This window comes from Thamnophis elegans, chromosome 1 (genome assembly GCF_009769535.1).
Source record: "Thamnophis elegans isolate rThaEle1 chromosome 1, rThaEle1.pri, whole genome shotgun sequence".
Lineage (NCBI taxonomy): Eukaryota > Metazoa > Chordata > Lepidosauria > Squamata > Colubridae > Thamnophis > Thamnophis elegans.
This window is the reverse complement of record NC_045541.1, coordinates 38,698,652-38,718,045: the sequence shown is the minus strand read 5'-3', so window position 1 is coordinate 38,718,045 and position 19,394 is coordinate 38,698,652. Positions and strand designations below refer to the sequence as shown.

The following is a 19,394-nucleotide window of genomic DNA, read 5'->3' as shown; positions in this document are numbered from 1 at the left end:
TTAAATGCAGCACTGCAGGCTGACTGCTAGATCAGCAGTTCAGCGGTTCAAATCTCACCGGCTCAGGGTTGACTCAGCCTTCCTTCCGAGGTGGGTAAAATGAGGACCCGGATTGTTGTTGGGGGCAATATGCTGACTCTGTAAACCGCTTAGAGAGGGCTGAAAGCCCTATGAAGCGGTATATAAGTCTACTGTTATTATTATTATTGCTATCTCGAATGGTATGACTGTTGTGTGTTTTTAAATTATGTATTGTTATGTTTTGTCTTTTATTTTCTGTCTGTACCCCCCCTTCCCTGATTTGAATTGTGAGCCGCCCTGAGTCCCCTTCGGGGGGAAAGGGCGGCATATAAATATAATAAAATCAATCAAATCAAAATCAATCAATTTTCATTTGCATTCCAGGCCAATGGGCGCTCATTCCGTACCAACGGCGGCTGCTCAGCAATTCTGCAGTTCTCATCACCTTGCCGGCGGACGTGCAGCTTTCCCTCCGGTGGTGGCTGTCTCCAGCGCTGGATCGGGGAGTCGAGTTCAGGGCACTGATCCCGTATCATGGTTATGATGTATGCAAGCCTTTTCAGCTGGGGGATGCTGATGGGCTCCTAGCCGGCACAGGGTCGGTGGATGACATCAGACCTGCGCCACAATCTAAATTGGCTGGAGTTGAAGGCAGCTTTCACAACATCTTGGCTGGCCAGCATGTTCTTCTGATGGACAATGTCACCACAAAAGCGCATGTGAATCGCCAGGGGGGCACACACTTGAGGAGCCTGTGGCTCAAAGCCCTGAAGCTCAGGTCATGGGCAGAGAGACACATTTCAGGGATGGCCAACCACCAGGCCAACTGGCTCAGCTGTGCAACCGTGGACCACGGGGAGTGGCAGCTCCACCCCGATCTGTTCCGGAGGATTTGCCAGAGATTCAACACTTTGCAGTCCTGGCAAACGCACAGCTCCTGTGCTTTTTTTGCGGTTTCCAGTGTGGAGAACAGAGGGGACAGACGCCCTGCGAAGCAGTTGGCCGAGAGGACTACTCTATGCATTTCCACCCTTTCCCTTGATCCCAGGGACCCTGAGGAAGGTAGAGGCAGAGAGGGCTGTCATCATTCTCCTGGCCCCGCACTGGCCCAGATGGCGGTGGTTCACGGACCGGGTCCAGATGTCCATCTCGCCCCCATGGAGAATTCCTCAGGTGATCTCTTTGTGCCAGGGGATGCTGGTCCATTCGGAGCCTCAGTGGTTCCACTTAACCGCCTGGTACTTGAGCGGAGCCTCCTGAGAAATGCCAAACTCTCATCAAGGGTCATCACAACCATCAAGACCTCAAGGCGTCCGTCGACCAAATGCTTCCTTTGGGGAGGGGGTGGTGAATATTCTCCCGCCCACAATACATTCCCCTCCTGGGATCTGCCCTTGGTTCTTCGGGCTCTGATGGGGTCACTCTTCGAGCCCTTGAGGATGGTGCATCCTCGGCTCCTGACCTTAAAGGTGGTGTTCTTGGTGGCAATAACATCAGCCAGATGTATCTCGGAGCTGGGGGCTCTGTCATCCAGGGGGACCTCTGTGTGTTCCATCAGGACCGGGTGGTCCTCAGGTTGGATCTGTCCTTCCTACCTAAGTGAACTCCCCTTTCCACAGGGTGCAGGAGGTGGTTCTCCTGAATTTCTGCCCTGCCCTTCTCATGACAGGGAACGCCTGTGACACAGATTAGATATCCGAAGCACTCTTCGGATATACCTCCGACACACGGCCTCGACCCGCAGGTCTGAGGCTTTGTTTGTGTCATTCCTACCCACTACTATGGGAGCTAGGGTCACTCCTTCCACCATCACGGCCTATGAGGTCTCGGGTCAGGCCCTTCCTGCAGGGATTATGGCCCATTCCATGCAGAGTGCGGCAATCGAGGCAGCTTGGTCAACCAGGGCTCAGTTTGAGGACATTTGCAGGACAGCCACGTGGTCCACCCCATTGCCCTTTATTCGTCATTATTGGATGGATGCCTTTGTATTTGCTGAGGCTTCCTTTGGTCACAGGGTTCTCCAATAGGTGATAGCCACCCCAGCTTCTACATCCTAGACTCCCTCCCTAGGGACGATAGCTTTGGTACGTCCCACGAGTAGCTCCTCCCATATCACACACAGGAAAAAGGAATGTTGGTCCTTACCTGAACATTAGTTTTCTGTGTGTAGATATGAGAGGAGCTACATCCCTCCCTAGCAAGACGTAGTGGTTAGGTGAAGGGCTGCGGGTGGCCTGGTTGTCTTGTTATGCCTTTCAGGTGGCCTTACGGAAAACTGGCAGTCAGAAGGGAGGAGGAAGTGTGGCTAAGAAATTCCTTCAGTCTCTGGACCAATCAGGCTGTGTTGATACCCATGGATAGCCCCTCCCATATCTACACGCTGAAAACTAACGTTCAGGTAAGGACCAATGTTCCTTTTTCATTTCCCTGGCTGGGTGTTTTGCTCAGCTTTTAACTGTGGACACTTTATAAACAGATTTAATTTCCTCTTCTTGAATGTGATTTGGTTTGGATGAGGATGGACAGTTTTGAAATTAAGAATCTCTTTTGAATTCCTGTTATAATCCAATATGTATAAACTTCCTTGAAGGCAAATCTTCCTGTGCTCAAATGAAGCTTATTCCTAGATATACTATTAGTAAACTATATATTTTTTTAAAAAAACACATTAATTCTTGGTTAGATGGATTAACCTAATTGCTTGTGTTCCCACAATTTAAGAAACCATAAATTAGCCAGCCTAAACTATTGTTCCAACTTAGTAGGTGTGATTGAATGTCAGACTGCAAAAAGATATATTGTTTCTAGTAATTATCAGTAGTAGACCCCCAAATTTTATCTTGCTTACCTATTTAAATGCTACATCCATACTGAAGGAAATTAGCACCCACCCCTCTACTAGGAAAATGAAATATTTTAGGAAATATTAAAAGGCTAGAATATTTCCACCTAAAAGGGAGGCAGGAACTCATCCCCCCATAATCTTTGTCAATGGGCCATTAAGGCTTGAGCCGGTCTATTCTACATAATGAAGATCTACCTCCTTCAGGAAGACCCATATAGCAAACAGAAACTCATCACATGGCACCTGGGAAGTTTGCATCAGCCAGTGGCTCAAACAAGCTTGGGTCTCAGGACAGCCTACAAAGTTAGCTAAGACCCCCACCCCCTGGGAGTCTGACCACCAATCGGAATGCATTTCTTACACAGCAACAGGAAGTTCTGGGGTGGGGCACACAGAGAGGGCATAAAACCAGGGCACTTTAAGCATCTCTTCCCCTTTCTGCTCAGGGACTTAAGCCATGTGATCCTGTCCACCATTAAACCATCTTTCCAAGCAGTCTCTATGTTCCCAGTGTCTTTTTCCCCACTTAGAAGTGAACCCAGATGGACATTTCTTTCAACAATTTACTGCAATAAATCAGTTTATTTAACCATGATTTATAAAATAATTGGCAGTTCATATAGCATACGAATCATAAAACATAGTTTACAAGGCATTAATTACTTTGTTCTTGTGACATGCTGAGACACAAAGAAACCATTTTATGACTTATGCTGTATGAATTCAGCTTCACGGCAAAAAGTTTACAACTTGGTACATAACAACAATTCAAGAGATAATTAAACAATTAAAACACGAAAGACAACCAATCATTGCAAATAATCACATCATAAACTACAAATCTACAATAACCAACTAAAACTATTTAGTATTGAAATTAATGATACATGGAATCTCATACCGTAGCAAATAGCTGTACAATCTGAACAATGAAAAATCCATGAACAATAAAATTGTTAAAGTTTAGATTTCACTTGTTTAGGGCCAGATTTTACAACATCATCCTATTTGTGGTCACCTTCTGCTGTACTCTGACTAAAATACATTTTCAACTCTTATTTAAGATGTGATAATTGATGGTTGTCCAAAGAGCCTTAGGATGCTCATTCCATAGTCTAAAAGCAGGTTCTGGAAAGCCCCAAACCATAAGTCTCAGGGGAAGTAAGTCCCAAACCAAACTACTTGTCAACCTCCCTGAACCACCTGAAGATGTTATATCAAAAATAAGAAAGAGATGATGCAGGATTGGGCCATAAGAATTCTTATAGGAAGCCAACACTGAATATTTTTCAAGGAAAAGGGTACCAGAAATCTCTCAAATCAATTGCAACAAAATCCCTTGCTTTAGGCCAAATTAATAATCTTTTTTTATCTCTTTTTATTTTTGGGGGAGGGGGGGAGGTTTAAGTTAAGGGAGTTAGAAGAACAAGAAGGAACAGGGAGAAGGAATAAGCAAGAAGGAGCAAGGAGAGCCAGTTTGATCTAGTGGTTAAGGAAGGCATGCATACATACATACATACATGCATGCATGCATGGGTGGGCTGCTGGGGGTTTGCAGGGGTTCTAGCTAAGATTCTGTGCAGTTCGGAGAACCCCCAAATCCTACTCCTGGTTGGCCCCATCCACTCCATCCCTCCTCTCCCAGGAGTTCCCACATGGCCCGTTTTGGATGCAGGTAAGTGCAGGGTGTGCATGGAGGCTTGGTGAGGCAGAAAATAGGCCTCCGAAGAATGGGGAGGAGGTTTTTGCCCTCCCAGAGGCTCGAGGAAAGCAAGGAAAGCCTCTGGAGCCTAGGGAGGGCAAACACAAACACACACACCTGCCGTGGTGCAAGAGGTCAACTTGGCCATGGCCACGACCACCCATCAACCGGACAGAGAATCCCTTGTTAAAAATTTTGAAGCCCACCCCTGCATTCATACATATACATACATAAGTATTTTCAGGAACTGGAGCCAATGCAGTGGGAGACTAGAGAGATCCCCTCCCTCCCTCTATCTCTATCTCTATCCTGGATCAGATATGAAATAAAATTCTGCAATATACCACATTTTGTTTCTTCCCTTTATAACATTCCATCATATGGAAAGAAAATAAGGACAGCAAAGGTTTACTCTATCCTCCCATTGCATTGGCTCCAGTTCCTGAAAATACTTGTGTGTGTGTGTGTGTAGTAATAATAATATATATATATATATAGTGTGTGTGTGTGTGTGTGTGTGTGTGTGTGTGTGTGTGTGTGTGTGTAAAAAATATATAATCTCTCCCCTGAAAAAATAGCAGAAAAGTGACAACCCATGTCCAAAAGTCAACCAGAACTTGAAGGCACCATTTTAAAAAACAGCTGCAGTAACAAGTGTAGCAAGTCATAAAACAATTTATTACTACAAAGTATGGTCCCCATTAAGCCTATTTAATATTACCTGTAGTGGGGAGACCATTTCCAAACCAAGCATTGGAGCAGGACCACGTACCTATTTCCTCCCCCCCAATGAACATCTCTGAAATGCCCAGGCACATTTTGATAAATAAATAAATAAAAAATAGTGGCTAGTGCTTTTGCAGTGCAGCCCACCTACTTCTGATTCTACTATTTTTTAAAAAAATAACTATTAAAAAACAAAGAGAGCAGTAGCTCCCAAGGAGTTACCTGGAAGAAACCCTATTTCCCAGGGTGCCACATTGCCTAGAGTAGACCTAAGAACAAACCCTAGCGGTTACTCACCCCTCACCCTGCCTGTCCACTCCTTATTTTTAAAGCCCCCTTTTCTAAAGCTCAGCATCCCGCAGACAAGCACTTCCAGCGCCTGGCGAGATGCGCCGCCGTCGCAACGGCCAGCCTCCTCTGGCCTCGTCGCCCCGCCCTCTTCCCCCTCCCCATGCCCCTACCTACCTGGGTTCTGGCCGAACTACAGCTCCCAGGATGCGCCGGTGATTTTTCTCCCCCTCAAGCCTGTGAGCTGGGGGAAGAGTTGATGTAATGCGGTGAAGTCACAAAGCCCTCGGGGATGGGGGGGGGAGGAGAGAGAGCAAAGTGGGGGAGAGAGAGAGAGAGAGATGCAGGATGGTGGCTGCGAGAGCGGGAGCACCGGCCACGCTACCGCGGCGCTGGGGAGAGGCGTGAGAGGGAGGGGGATGTAGATAAATAAAACCTGGCTTCATTTAGCAACCTCCTTCTCCATCCCTCCCCGCAAAGCTTCCAAGCAGCGGCTTCAGGTCTCTGGGCGAGGCAGCCGAAGCACCGGGGCCGCGGCCTCCGCATTGTTTTCTTCCCGGTCTGGAGCCTGAAGGTCGTGAAGAGCCGGGAATGCCTCGGCGCCGCCGCCGCTTTCTCCTCTGACCGGGCTTCGGCTCCTTTCTTTCGGCCCATGCCTCCCCCGCCGCTAAAATAACCAGTCGCCCCGTCCTCCTCCTCTTCCTCCTCCCAAAGGTGTGTATATATATATATATATATATATATACACACACACACATTATTTTTTAACCCTCCCCGAGGTGGGAAGAAAGGAATCCGCCGCCTCAATCAGCCGCGCGCCCCTCGGTCCGCCGATCGCCGAATCCACCCCCGCCGCCCGTCGCGATGGCGGACCCGGCCGAATGCAGCATCAAAGTGATGTGCCGGTTCCGACCCCTCAACGAGGCGGAGATCCTGCGCGGGGACAAATTCATCCCGAAATTTAAAGGCGAGGACACGGTGATCGTCGGGGTAAGTCTTTCCCCCGGGTTGGGGTTTTTCATCCAGCCGCGAAGAGTTGCGTTTGGGCTTTTTTCCCCCTCTCTCCTTCGCTCGGCTCCGAACTCCTCTCGGGAACGCCACGGGGGAGACCCTGACGGATTTGTTTCTCCCCCTCCCCCCCAGTCCCCTTAGTCTTACTCCGGGGGGGGGGGGGCTGAATGGCGTGCCGCTGCACCGCATTGTACTCCTTTCCTCCGTCCATTGTTCCCAACATTAACTGCTCTCGTGTGTGTGTCTGTGTGTTTGTGGATTAGAAGTTCTCCAAGGCTCCTTTCACCTTGAGCGCCAAATTTGGCAAAGGGAAGGATTGGGAAATGGAGATTGGGATGGGGGGGGGGAATTCTCTTCACTGCCTGCTTCTCTCCCTCCCACCCCCAACTTGGAAATTGGGTTAAACTCACAAAGGACAAGAACTCTTGCTTTTTTTTTCCAGCACAGGAATAAAAAAGCTTTGGATAAAAAGAGTATGACAGGTGGTCTCAAACCCAACAAATCAGTTTGCAGGTGTAATGTGAATTCACTTAGAATGTTTCAATGGGAAACCACTTAGGTGTTTACAAAGTTTACTTGTTTTGGTGTAAGTATAGGTCGAGAGACACAAAGAATCAGTGTGCAGTGTGAAGAATAATCTTGTGTGTGTGTGTGGCCCAAGTATTGTAGTCTAGCAACCACACTGGGAGACAGGCAAAGTAGGTTGATGGGTTGATGGAGATAGATATCAGTTGGGGGAGGGGGAAATGTGCCGCATCAAATGCACATTTTTAATGTTAATTTCCTTGGCCTATTTTATTGAAGGTTTCAGTAAAGCCAGAATGCATTCCACTGAAGACCACCAGGAATATTTATAGATATAGACACAGCTTGGATTGCATTGGTAAATCAGGCAGGGTGAAGGCTAATGTATGGGCAAAAGTGCATTCTATACCTGCCTCATTTGGATGGCTTCTGCGGAGGGAAATTTTCCTTGCAAGGTGCTCCAGAGTTGGATTTCCTGCTTTCCGTAACTGCAGCAAAAGCAATTGTGGGGAATTGAATGGAGTCAGCCTCGATTGACTCTTTCATCTGCCTTCCCTCATTGCTACTGCAGTCTTCCAATCCTAAGCATTGATCAAGCTGATGTCATCTGGATCACTGGGCATGCTCATTTGCTTGCACCCCTGACGTATTTGATGGATTGGCAGGTGGCGAGAAATTGCTAAGCAAATTACAAGAGGGTAGAATAATCCCCTCCTTCTCACCTTCATATCCACCCTTCTGCCATGTCAGCTTGATCTGGTGGCTTGTGTCGGATCAGCACTAACTTCAGTTAAAAGCCTGCCAAGCTGCAGTCTCTGCAGATAAAAGGAGGATGTGTATATATACCATCCCCAGTGACAGTCTTTAGCTGTCTGCTATATTCATTTCTTTATCTTGCAACTGCAATCGGTGGAGAATCACCTTCTCTTAAGAAAAGTTTTACTTTTTATCAGCTCACGTAATTTGAATTAATACCAGCCTTATAGTGTTAATTTGTCTGAAATATGCTGAAGGAACGTGATTTTTAATTTGATTTGTTAGAATTGGCCCCCAATAGATAAATAAATGAGCTTGTTGCCTGAAGCGCTTAATCTGCTAATACAAATTAATAACTATAAGTTCCTCCTCATGAATGAGGCTTAATAATGGAAAGATAATTGCACGTGCGTAAGAAAATGACTGCTCTCTTAATGTGTTGCAGTTTGTGTTAGAGAATCTTTATATTGGTTTCTCACCTTCATTTTAACCTGTTTTTGGGGTGCCACTAGTAATTTAAAATGTGTAGCCAACATTTAACCTTTCATTTCAAAGGAACTCTGTAGACTTACAATAAGCCACAATGGTGCTTATTTACTTTTATTTATTATTAAATTTATTTGCCACCCATCTCACAGTGGAGCTACTTTGGTCAGTATTGTGAGGGATGATTTTAAAAATTGAATTCAGGGGCATCAAAAGTATTGGGTGTGAAAAATAATGGCTGTGCCTATTGCTCTTAGAGTTTTGCAACCCTTGGCACAAACACTTATTCAAAAACCCAGGGCTGATTTAATTATCTCCCAAAGTAGGATCTGGAGACATTCACTATAGCTATACATTTGGGGAGACTTTGGACTAACTGTAACATTTTTTATACAAAATATAATGAAACTGTCTTCACATCTCCTGACAGCTGCCAATTTAGACTGTTTTAACAAGGAACTAAAGAAATGAATGGAAGATAAATTTACCCGTCACTGGTAATTTTGTTAGCTTGCATGCCTTAAATGACAGTTGCTAGAGTTCATATGTGAAGGAGGATTTATCACTTTTTCATCCATTCATGAGCCCTTGAGACTGAGCTGGCTTGCTTCTGAGCTAAACTAAATAGCGATCCAACCCATCTCTCGCCTTCACGCACTCTTAATCTCTCACTGCCTAACCCTAGACAGTCCAAGCTTGGTACATTTAAATGTCATTTCATTCATTTATTGAATATATAGGCCGCCAAATCCCGGAGGACTCCGGGCGGCTTACAGAAATGAAAAATATTAAAAAAGGATTAAAACAATAAGATACAACAAGATTAAGAAGAAAACACAACATGCACCCAATCAAAGGGGGGCTGGACCTCAATCAAGAAAAGCCAGGTTTTAATAGCTTTACGGAGGCCATGAGAGTGGGTAGGGTCCGGATCTCTGGGGGTAGCTCATTCCATAGGGCCGGAGCGGCAACAGAGAAGGCCCTACTCCGAGGCGTCGCCAGCTGGCATTGTCCAGCTGAAGGCACCCGGAGAAGGCCCATCCTGTGCAATATTATTGGTCTTAGGGAGGTATGCGGCAGTAGATGGTCTCGTAGGTATCCGGGTCCTAGGCCATGTAGGGCTTTAAAGGTGATAACCAGCACTTTGAATCATGCTCGGAGACCAATGGGAAGCCAGTGCAGCTCGCGGAGGATAGGTGTAGTATGGGTGTACCTTGGTACACCCAATATTGCTCTGTTGGATAGTCCTACTGAGGCATGGGTGCCATGAGTCAGTGAATAATGTGTGCAATAAAGTGGTTTTTTGCCGATAGATGGCAATATTTATAGCTCAGGCTTGAAATGAGGGGTCCTTGGTGCTCTGTGAGCTTGGTTGTTTTGTTGAAGTGCACTGATGATGTTACCTAGTTTGGATAGTGAAGTGTCTGCAAGAAAACGACCAAGCTCAGAGAGCACCATGGACCCCTCAGAGCATTTTTCCTTAATCTTATGATGTGAAAACCTCTTTCCTATCCCATTGAGGGGCTCCTTTTTAACCATGTGTCCAATTCAGGTGTGGTTTATGTTTCTCTCAAGTTAGAATTCATTATTTTATTTTCTGGATTTCTAGTAAAAATGTAGATTTCTGTTCTTTCTACTAAGCATTTGCTCATCTCACCAGTATAAACATTTTTAATAACCGTTCAACCCCTTTTAGTTTACAACTAATGATCTTTTCATCCCATCTGTTATCTACAGACCAATTCATAATGCATAATCTTTTCAGTCCTACTGTTAGCAGAAAGTCCATTAAGGGTTACCAGAAATAAAAAATATTTGATCAAATTTGATTAAATAAATCAACTGTATCATCCTTTTTACTTCTTAACGGTTTTAATCATTAGTCTTCAAATAACATCACAGAATTTGGTTTAATTTCTTTTTCATCCTTTGTCACAAGATTCTTCAAAGCTTTAGCAAGCCTCTTTTGTAAAAAAATCAGGTCAGTCTGTTAGTTTACTACTTTATTTTCCATTTTTATTTTTAAAAAATCAATTGGTTTCTATTGTATCTTAGTATGATATTCTTTTCCATGTCATTCTTGTACCCTATCATTTGTAGATCTACTTCTGATGCCATCTCTGCCTTAACAAATAAAACTTGATCTTTTTCTTTCATTACATCTTTTGATCTATCCACAGAAGCAAACATCACTATTCACATTGTTGATGCTAAATTCTAATTCCATTTTTCAAAAGTGTCATTCAGTATTTTCAAAGTTATAATGTTTGGTATTATTTTATATCACAGTTAATTAGCTGTTATTGTATTGTATATTTTTTCTCCTTTAACTAAACTCTTTAATTCCTTCTACTGGCCAATTTTCAAAATTATTTACTTTTGTTTTGTCTTGCAAATTGCCAAACAAATCTTTTTTCCAAGGGAAGAATTGTTTATCATTAATTCCAAAATTTTATTCCTAATTTATCTGGAGCCTTAATTCATTTGTCACTTTCTAGGATCAAAGTGTTATTTGGCTTTTTGCTCTTTATTTAATTTTTAAAAATTATTATTACAATTTTCTTTAGTTAAGGATTGAAGTAAAACTTACCCATTTTTAGACTTTTTGAGCCAAAGCCCTCTACTAGCTTAAAAGTAGTTAAAAAGCAATTTACAAATGTAATTAGAAGTTTATGAACTTGGTTTTCTTGAGAAAGTGTCAACCATAGTTGTGAATAAGATGTCTGTTCCCATCTCCCAGTTGAAATCTGCTTGGGATTGCTGTCTTGTAGTTTACTTGTAAAGAGCATCCATTTGGAGCGCATGTGGGTGATCTCCCATCTTCTCCTTATCCAAAGTGTTTCAAAAGAACTGTTGTCATCTCCGCTTTTCACAGAACTGATTTCAGTTCTCATTTTACCTCTCTTAGGTTCAAGTTCATGGAGTACATAATAATGTTTGGATTTTCTTTTGCATTGTTTGTTTTAGCCACTGTCCCACTTCTAGCTTTACAAGCAGGCTTGTCATGCTGTATTTAGGAACATGTCACTTATATTTGGCTCCTTTTTCTGACCCAGTTATCATCCCTGCTTCCTTATCTAATATTCACTACTGTCTCTTCTTTCTTTGGCATTAACTTTCACTTGCAGCTTCTTCAATTTAAGATGTAATTATGCTCTTGCTTCTTAATCTATTTCCTGTTTATATATAATTATATTTTTTCTTTTTAGAGCTGTATAATTATTTTGAATTCTGGTTACATCGGAGGTGGTTCTTTTTCATACCATTATTTTGTGGGAATGTGTGTGTTGGATTAGTGCTCAGTTGCAGAAGTTAAAATCTTCTGGTCAATTCCGGTAAACTGTCTATTTTTTTAAAAAAAAAGATTGTTTCAATTGCTAAAGGAAAGTAAATTCCCTGTGGTTATTTGAACCATATTGGGTTCTTCTATTATGAATGATTGTTAGATTCTAAGATTCTGTGCTAATAAGCCATGAAAGAAATAAGCTTGCATAGATTGCTCATTATTTTTCTTATTCAAGTTTGTGAGTAATTGTGAGTTGATCAACTGCCTTATAAGAAACAGCTTTCATTGTACATATTGTTCTATGTCCACCAGTTATGAAACTAGTCTGACATCATGTTATTCTGCATTATCTAGCTAAAATTAAGTCAACAATGAAAAAGTAAGCACGTTCACACTTGGTTGTCTGTGAGCTAGACTGGAAGAAAGTAAAAGCAGTTTAATATTGTTGCCAAGGACTGCCACAACCTCTCCCCACACCCCTCCACCTTGTGGGAGTTTGAAAGGAGCACCCTGAGCTCAACTCAACTTGAGGAAGTCTTTACTTTTTAAATTGCAATTGATTTTTCCTTAGAATGCAGTTATTTTAAGACAGGGATGTCAAACTCAAGTCGGTGTCATGTGACATATCGACAGCATCATGTGACATATCAGGGCTTTTTTCCCATTCAGTAAACCAGGTGTGGGTGTGGCCAGCACATGAAGCATTCAGCCCGAGGGCTGCAAGTTTGACACCCATGTTTTAGGACTAGTAATATTTTGAAATGTATTGTGATTTTTAACAGCTGTTGTCACTAGAGAAACTGATCACAGGAGCAGTTGTACTTTCTCATTAAACATCCAATTGAATAGATGTATTAAGTTTTAACATGATAAAGGAAAGTACACGAAGATACCTCTTTTGAGAGTAGCCATTATTATGAACTTAAAAAAACTAATTGTAAATACTCTGGATGCAATCTATACTTTCAAATTCATCTGTTTTTTGTAACTTTTGTTTTACAGAGGAAGCAAAAAAGCATTCCCAATAATACTGCTTTCATTGTACCCACTTATTATATTGGAACATCCAATATTGCAGACTAACTATTGTGACACAAGGAGAACGCTCGTTGAATCTAGTAAATCTTCTGAATAGACATATTTAGAGTTGCATTATAGTGGAGTATCTCATATCTCAAATAAACACATATAGGATTGGTTTATATGGATGAATGATAGCAGTATATATTGTTTGGAATATGTAATTACACCTACCTGGATGCTTGGTCTGATTAGTGTTACTGTTGGCATGGTTTGGAATGTTGGCGGTTTTGCCAAATTTTTACTATAGTTCTGAGTTTTATAATGTAAGATTTGGAAGGATAGCCTTGCAAAATGGAAATGTAAAACTTTGTTGAAATATTTTACATCATTGGTTTTTTAAAAAGAAAGTGATTTCCCATCTTTGGAAGCAATTTTGGAGAGAGAAAATCTTTTGAATTGGTAAAAAAATACATTTTATAATATGAAACCCAAACACATTAAAATGCATCTATTAATGCAAGCACATTAAAAATAATGAGTATCTTACAGTGTACCCGCTGTCACCTTAAATGTTGATTTATACACTTGTACATTGATTTGTAAATTTGGACAAATGAGTTATTTGTGAAAATAATAAAGGCGGGGTATAAATAAATAAATGCAGTTTTTGTGGACAGAGGAGAATAAATAAGTAGTGGTCTCAGGAAATGCAATATAACTCTTGGAGTTAGTCATAGATTCAGTCTTTCTTGGCACAGCTGGGCTGTAATCAAGTAAGCAAGTACATAATAATCCAGGAACTCCTGTTAAATAATTTATGGTAGAAAAGCAAAAAGGCACACAGCAATCCCTGGGATTTTTTTCTGTATCAGAAGGAAGTTTTATTTACAGTGAAATCAAAGTTGACATTTCTGCATCTCTTTTTCATGCTTGATCCATGCAGTAGAGTGGATGTTATGTGAATGGATGGTGTTGTTTTCATTTCTCCCTGTTTTGACAATGGGCAATGACTGTTTCCCCTAACTATGTAAAACTGACTCTTGCTCAGAGCTACCTGTAGATAGGAGATAGTCACAAAACATATTGAATAGATGCCAGTGAATTGATGTAATATTTATTCATTGCTAAGATGCTACAAGACTTTGATGTTTTTGCTGCAACAGCTACTCCTTTGGAAATTGTGCATTTAAATAGTTGAGCATATAAAGATGAGAAAAGTGATTGCATTTCCTTGCATTGAAAGTGATCTCATTTCCTGTTCTCATATCAGATTGATCTCTATTTGTCCAAACATCAGCAATGACTTCATATTAATTTATTCAACCAAGAAGCAATGATCTCTTACCTCAGTAAGAGGTAATATTATTTATGCAGTAGTTGACTCCTGCACTGAGCAAATGATTTTCCTAGGTCCTCTCGTGCAACCATTCTGTGATTCTTAAGTAATAGAAAATTATAAGCTTTACATTTTTAGATTTCTTTTTCAATTATTAAAACTTTAACCAAAACCACAGCACATTTAATGAAGGTCAGAAGTGGTTTTGAGTACATGAGTGAGATTCTCAGAATTTAACAGGAAACTGTAGAATGCCTTTGGTAATATGTCTCAACAAGAAGACCAAAAACTAAGATATATACAGATAGTGTTTGATTAACAACACATTTAGGACTGGAATTTCCTTTGTTAAATGATGTTGTCATAAATATTGATGTCACATGATTGGGTTGCTTAACGTTGGCAATTCTGGCACTTCTAGTTGCCATTTTTAAGCAATTCCATCCTGTTAAGCATAACATCATATGGTCCCATTCATGACCTCTTGCCATCTTCCCCATTGCCTTTATTTGTCAGAAGCCAACAGGGAAAGTCAGAAATAGTGATCATAGGATGCTGTAATATAATTTCTGAGTTTAGTCACCAAGTACCCAGATGACTGTGGGGACACTGCAGTGGCCAGAATATAGAAGACCGGTCGTAAGTACTATTTGTTTGGTGCCATCATAAGTTGATCAGGCGAACTGTTAGTGGTGGCAGCGGGAGGTTCTGCTCACCCACCCGGATACTTCTGCGCATGTGCAGAAGCACCACACGAGCACGCATGCGTAAGCGAGTGTGCTTGCACGAGCGAACCGGTAGTTAAAAGAAAATAGAAACCCACCACTGGCTTTATCCCTGAACAAGTGGTCTTTAAGTGAGGATCACCTGTATTTTGGAACTCTGTGATGCATCTAAATGACGTTGACTATTTATATGGTCTTTTCCAATCTAATAACCTCCAGATACAGTATGTTGGAGTTCAGTTTAAGTTTTCTCTTATTGCTATATACTGTATGCATGAATACTGCATTACATTTTTTTTATTCCTTCAGCATTTTATTTTTATAGGCAAGTTTAAGTATTTTCTTTTGAAAAATTTATATGAAATGACCTTGTCACACTTATAATAGTATGTACTTTCTCTCTTTAATATTGTAATTATTTTACCAATTATCTACCTAAAGATTCCCTTGTTAGTACAGCAGACAATAACTTCTGTTGTTCCCTCCTGATGTATGTACAGGGAGGTTACAGTTGTAAAATTACAAGCCTGCTTTTGTCCAGTGTTCTGCCACAATGTGCTGGTCCTGGAATTGAGGCAGCAGTTTTTCCTAATCACATAATCCCCTTCAGACCAAAAGGAAAGTGGCAAATTTGGGCAGTGTTTTTAAGAAACGTCTTTACAGTAGATCTCCTTAGTATATTACCCCTCTGCAGAGTGCTGAGATTGGTTCACAACCAAGATATAAAATATACCACTGTGGTAGGTTAAGAATGATACTACTATACACTTTTCAGTTCTCTTCGGTCCTACAGCTGCTGTTAAGTAGAGCAAGTGTATACACTATGGGGGAAAAATGCAGTCCTGGGTCTTGTATCACTATGGCATTGTGGCATGTCTTTTGTATGCATGAGAAAATAGAAGCCAAAGCAGAACACTTGCTGGTAATAGCAGTAGACTTATATACCGCTTCATAGGGCTTTCAGCCCTCTCTAAGCGGTTTACAGAGAGTCAGCATATTGCCCCCAACAATCCGGGTCCTCATTTTACCCACCTCGGAAGGATGGAAGGCTGAGTCAACCCTGAGCCGGTGAGATTTGAACCGCTGAACTGCTGATCTAGCAGTAGCCTGCAGTGCTGCATTTAACCACTGCACCACCTCGGCTCCTCATGGTAATAAGCAATGGTACAGTATAGCTAAGCAATTTTAGATCTGGACTGAACTTACAGGGCCTATCATTAGCTGGCCATGTAAGTTAATTTCATTTGTGAAACATGTTTTTTTAAAAATTTCTTCTTTCACAGACCACATTCTATACTTTGAAGCTGCTTCTGTGTAGCAGACATAGCATGTACCCACCATGGTTACAAGGAAAAATGGAATAACACAGTTCCTTAGGAGTAATTATTTTCTTTTTTCTAAAGGTGCATGTGAGCCTTCTGGTTAGTTTTTGATTCCTTAAGAATGCCTGGATTAATTCTTATAGTTTTCTTGGCAAGGTTTTTGGAAATCCCTTCCAACTCTGTTATGCCATTTCCTTCTCCCTAGGGCTGAGAAAGAGTGACTGGCTTTGTGCTAGCGCAGGACTAGAACATATAGTTTTCTGGTTTGTAGTCTGACGCTGTAACCATTATCTTCTAAAAATAACCTATGTGTACTTGCAATGGCAACAGAATAGTTTAGTGACAAAGTATCTGGCCTAATTAAGAAAGTCCATAAAGATGCATTGCTTGTGCATCATCTTCTTTATTGTGTGTGTAAAGTCACACATGTAGCCTTCTGGTTAACAGTCTGACGCTCCCTGTTGTCCTTCATGCCAAAAAAGATTGTCCAACTCCATCTTAAATGTAAGTAGCATTTCCTCTTCTTGATACATTAGTCAACTTGTGTCATTTGGTAGTAACTGCTAATAGTAACTGATGGATAAAGAGGTCATTCTTATTTGCTGTGTAAAAAGCAAGCATGGGAGAATCTATGGCTAGTTATACAAGTTATGCTGAGGCTACCATCTATTAGCAATTTGAATCCTAAGACTTTTTAAAAAGCGTCTTCTCTGAAAAATTACAGAAGTGTAGTTTTAGAATTAAACACCATTAGAAGCTCCCTATATCTGGACAGCAATTGTAGAATATAGACTTCCCTTGTGTACAATAAGAGTCAGCTCCTCTTTAAAAGAAGAAAGGCCAATGTTATAATACAATTAAAAAAACTCTCTCCAAATGAGAAAACTCTACCTTATTTTCCTAAACCTAAATAATTAAAAATGTGACAATGTAGGATTGTAGAATTAAGCTTGGGTTGTTCTAATTATTGCTTGCTTTAGTTCTTGTCTGCCACCTGGTGTAATTTCCATAAGCCGGTTGACTGTTCAAGTGACTAGTTTGGGAAGTAGTAAAGAAAGCAGTGTAAATAAACATTAATCAGGAAGCATTGCCTTTCATCCCTAATAAAACAAAAAATAACTTCTACTTATTTAGTTACAGAAAATGTTTTTAGTATACAAATAGAGCTTGGGAAGGGTTCATTGTAATAAGCCGAGAAGAAAAATCAGATCTGTTCATGAATTGTTTGTATATCTGCCACTATTTTAAATCCCAGATGACAAAATTCGTTTGGTTACTGGCTTTTGTCAAAACTGGTAATAGAAAACACCCCATGGGAAATGGGGAGGAGTTTTAAAATCATTTTTAAGACCCATACCCCTGGTCTTCACATGTTCATAACATAAAGTGATGTCATGTGAATATACAGCAGATTATATTTTGTTTCAAATTTACATTTTAAAATGAATTTGGAGGTTTTCTAGCTCTGGTTTATAAATGGATGATGACTGCTTTCTCTTTTAAAACAAAAAGCCAATTGATTAGGGTGTTTGGTGGGTTTTTTTTGAGTTGTTGTTTTTTGCTTCAGTGACGTGCTTCAGTATTTCGGTGTTGTCCACAGTGCTTTATGACTCTCAGCTGGGTTGCTGCTGCTTCCTCTCTATTTACAATATTGATTTTTTTTCTCCTTAAATGAGAGAACTGACTGAAGGCTGAAAATAACATAGTAGGAAAGAAGAATGAATCCCAGTGGTTGGGCTTAGAATAAAAAGGGAAGAAATAGTAAAAAGAATCAATGAGTAGAAACCATAGTTGATGGGGTCAAAAGAACATGACGTCCAAGCACAATGGGAGGGAAGCAGAAGAAAAATAACTCTTGTAAGCAAAAACAAAACCAAAACCTAATGGACGGGGCTTGTTACAGTGAGGGGAAAAAAGGCCCTACATAAATGAAATTGCATAACCATAGATTAGAGAAAGAAGACGTCTACATTATTCATGAAAGAATCAGTCATGCTCCTAAACTTAAGCTTTCTGTGATTGATTATCGAAGAACAGAGGACGTGAAGTCAATTCTGATCTTCCTGTTATTGGTATAGAAGGACAAAAAACTGCAAGCTCTCTGTCCTGGCAATGCTTTTCTCCCCTAATTTATGCTGGTTGCAAAATGCTGCAGGCTGCAGTTCTACTACTCTGGGCCCTATGCACTAAAAGGATTGAGTTTATTCGGTGAAAGATCAAAATGTAAAAATGTCTTTGATCTAAAATCATAAACAGGAGTTCATTACATGAAAGCTAGTTGTATTGAAGAACATTCCCCAACTATTCTGCCAGCAGGCCTGGGGAACCCAGACCAGGATGGAGCCCATTAAATGGCTCGTGTGTTGTATTGTAGCCAGAATGGGGGTGGGGTTATTTTATTATATTATATTATTTTATTTATTTATTCTCTTTTATTAGTTTTATTGTTTTATATATGAGGTTTTTATATTCCTATAAGCTGTCTTGAGTCATCATGTGCAAATAGGCGACAATATAAATTTCCTGAAATAAATAAATATTCATATATATGTTCCTTGTTGACCCATGTTTTGGGACAGACAAGTCTAGAGCAGGGTGAGTGGGTGCATGGATGTCTTCTACTATTTACTAAATTGTGCTATTTAGGTTTTAAAAAATGCACTTATTTTAACCATACATAACGGTATTAATCTGACCATTGTTTGCAGGAAAAAGAAGCACCTACAAATTTTGGCTTTTTAATGCACCTTTCACTTGTCTTCACTATTTATTTCAATTCCAAATCTTGTTTCTCTCACCCAGTGTTCTAGAATATACAGAGGACTTCAGGGAGGTGTTGGGAGATTCCTTTTGCTATGAAATGCAAGGAATCTAAGATTTGCAACATTGCAATGGGTCCAAACCAGTGGTGAGTTCCTACCGGTTCGGACCAGTTCGGCCAAACTCTTAGCTCTGACTGCAAGCCAAGAGTGAACCGGTTCTCTATTCCTGTGAATGTGGGCCTACCTGCCTGCCCCCGGGTCATACTGACTGTTATTTCTGCTTCTGAAGCCCAGATAATCAGTGGCTGGCAGATAAAATTGCTGCTCCTCAGCTGGTATCCTGCTCCTTTCCTTGTTTGCAATGCAGAAGTTCAATTTTTACTAAATTGCGCATGTGCGCGCAGCGAAGCACACATGAAGTGAACTGGTGGTTCAGCCAGTAGGAACACACCCCTGGTCCACATCTGAACATTTGAGTAAATTCCTCTTCTCACAGTGAAGATTTGTAGTTAGGCTTGGGTATGTTAAAAAACAGCAAGAGAAACTTCCACAGAAGTGTGAAATGAAATAATTATCTATC

General features: G+C 41.0%; 1 protein-coding gene across 1 annotated transcript in view; it reads left to right on the top strand.

Annotated features, from left to right (window-relative positions):
- The first annotated feature begins 6,446 nt into the window (after positions 1-6,446).
- Positions 6,447-19,394, top strand: part of KIF5C (kinesin family member 5C) — an 85,222-nt gene continuing 72,274 nt past the window's right edge. Inside the window, exon 1 of the mRNA XM_032224547.1 lies at positions 6,447-6,572. Within this exon, the coding sequence (XP_032080438.1) occupies positions 6,447-6,572 (126 nt within the window). The remainder of the gene's footprint in view (positions 6,573-19,394) is intronic.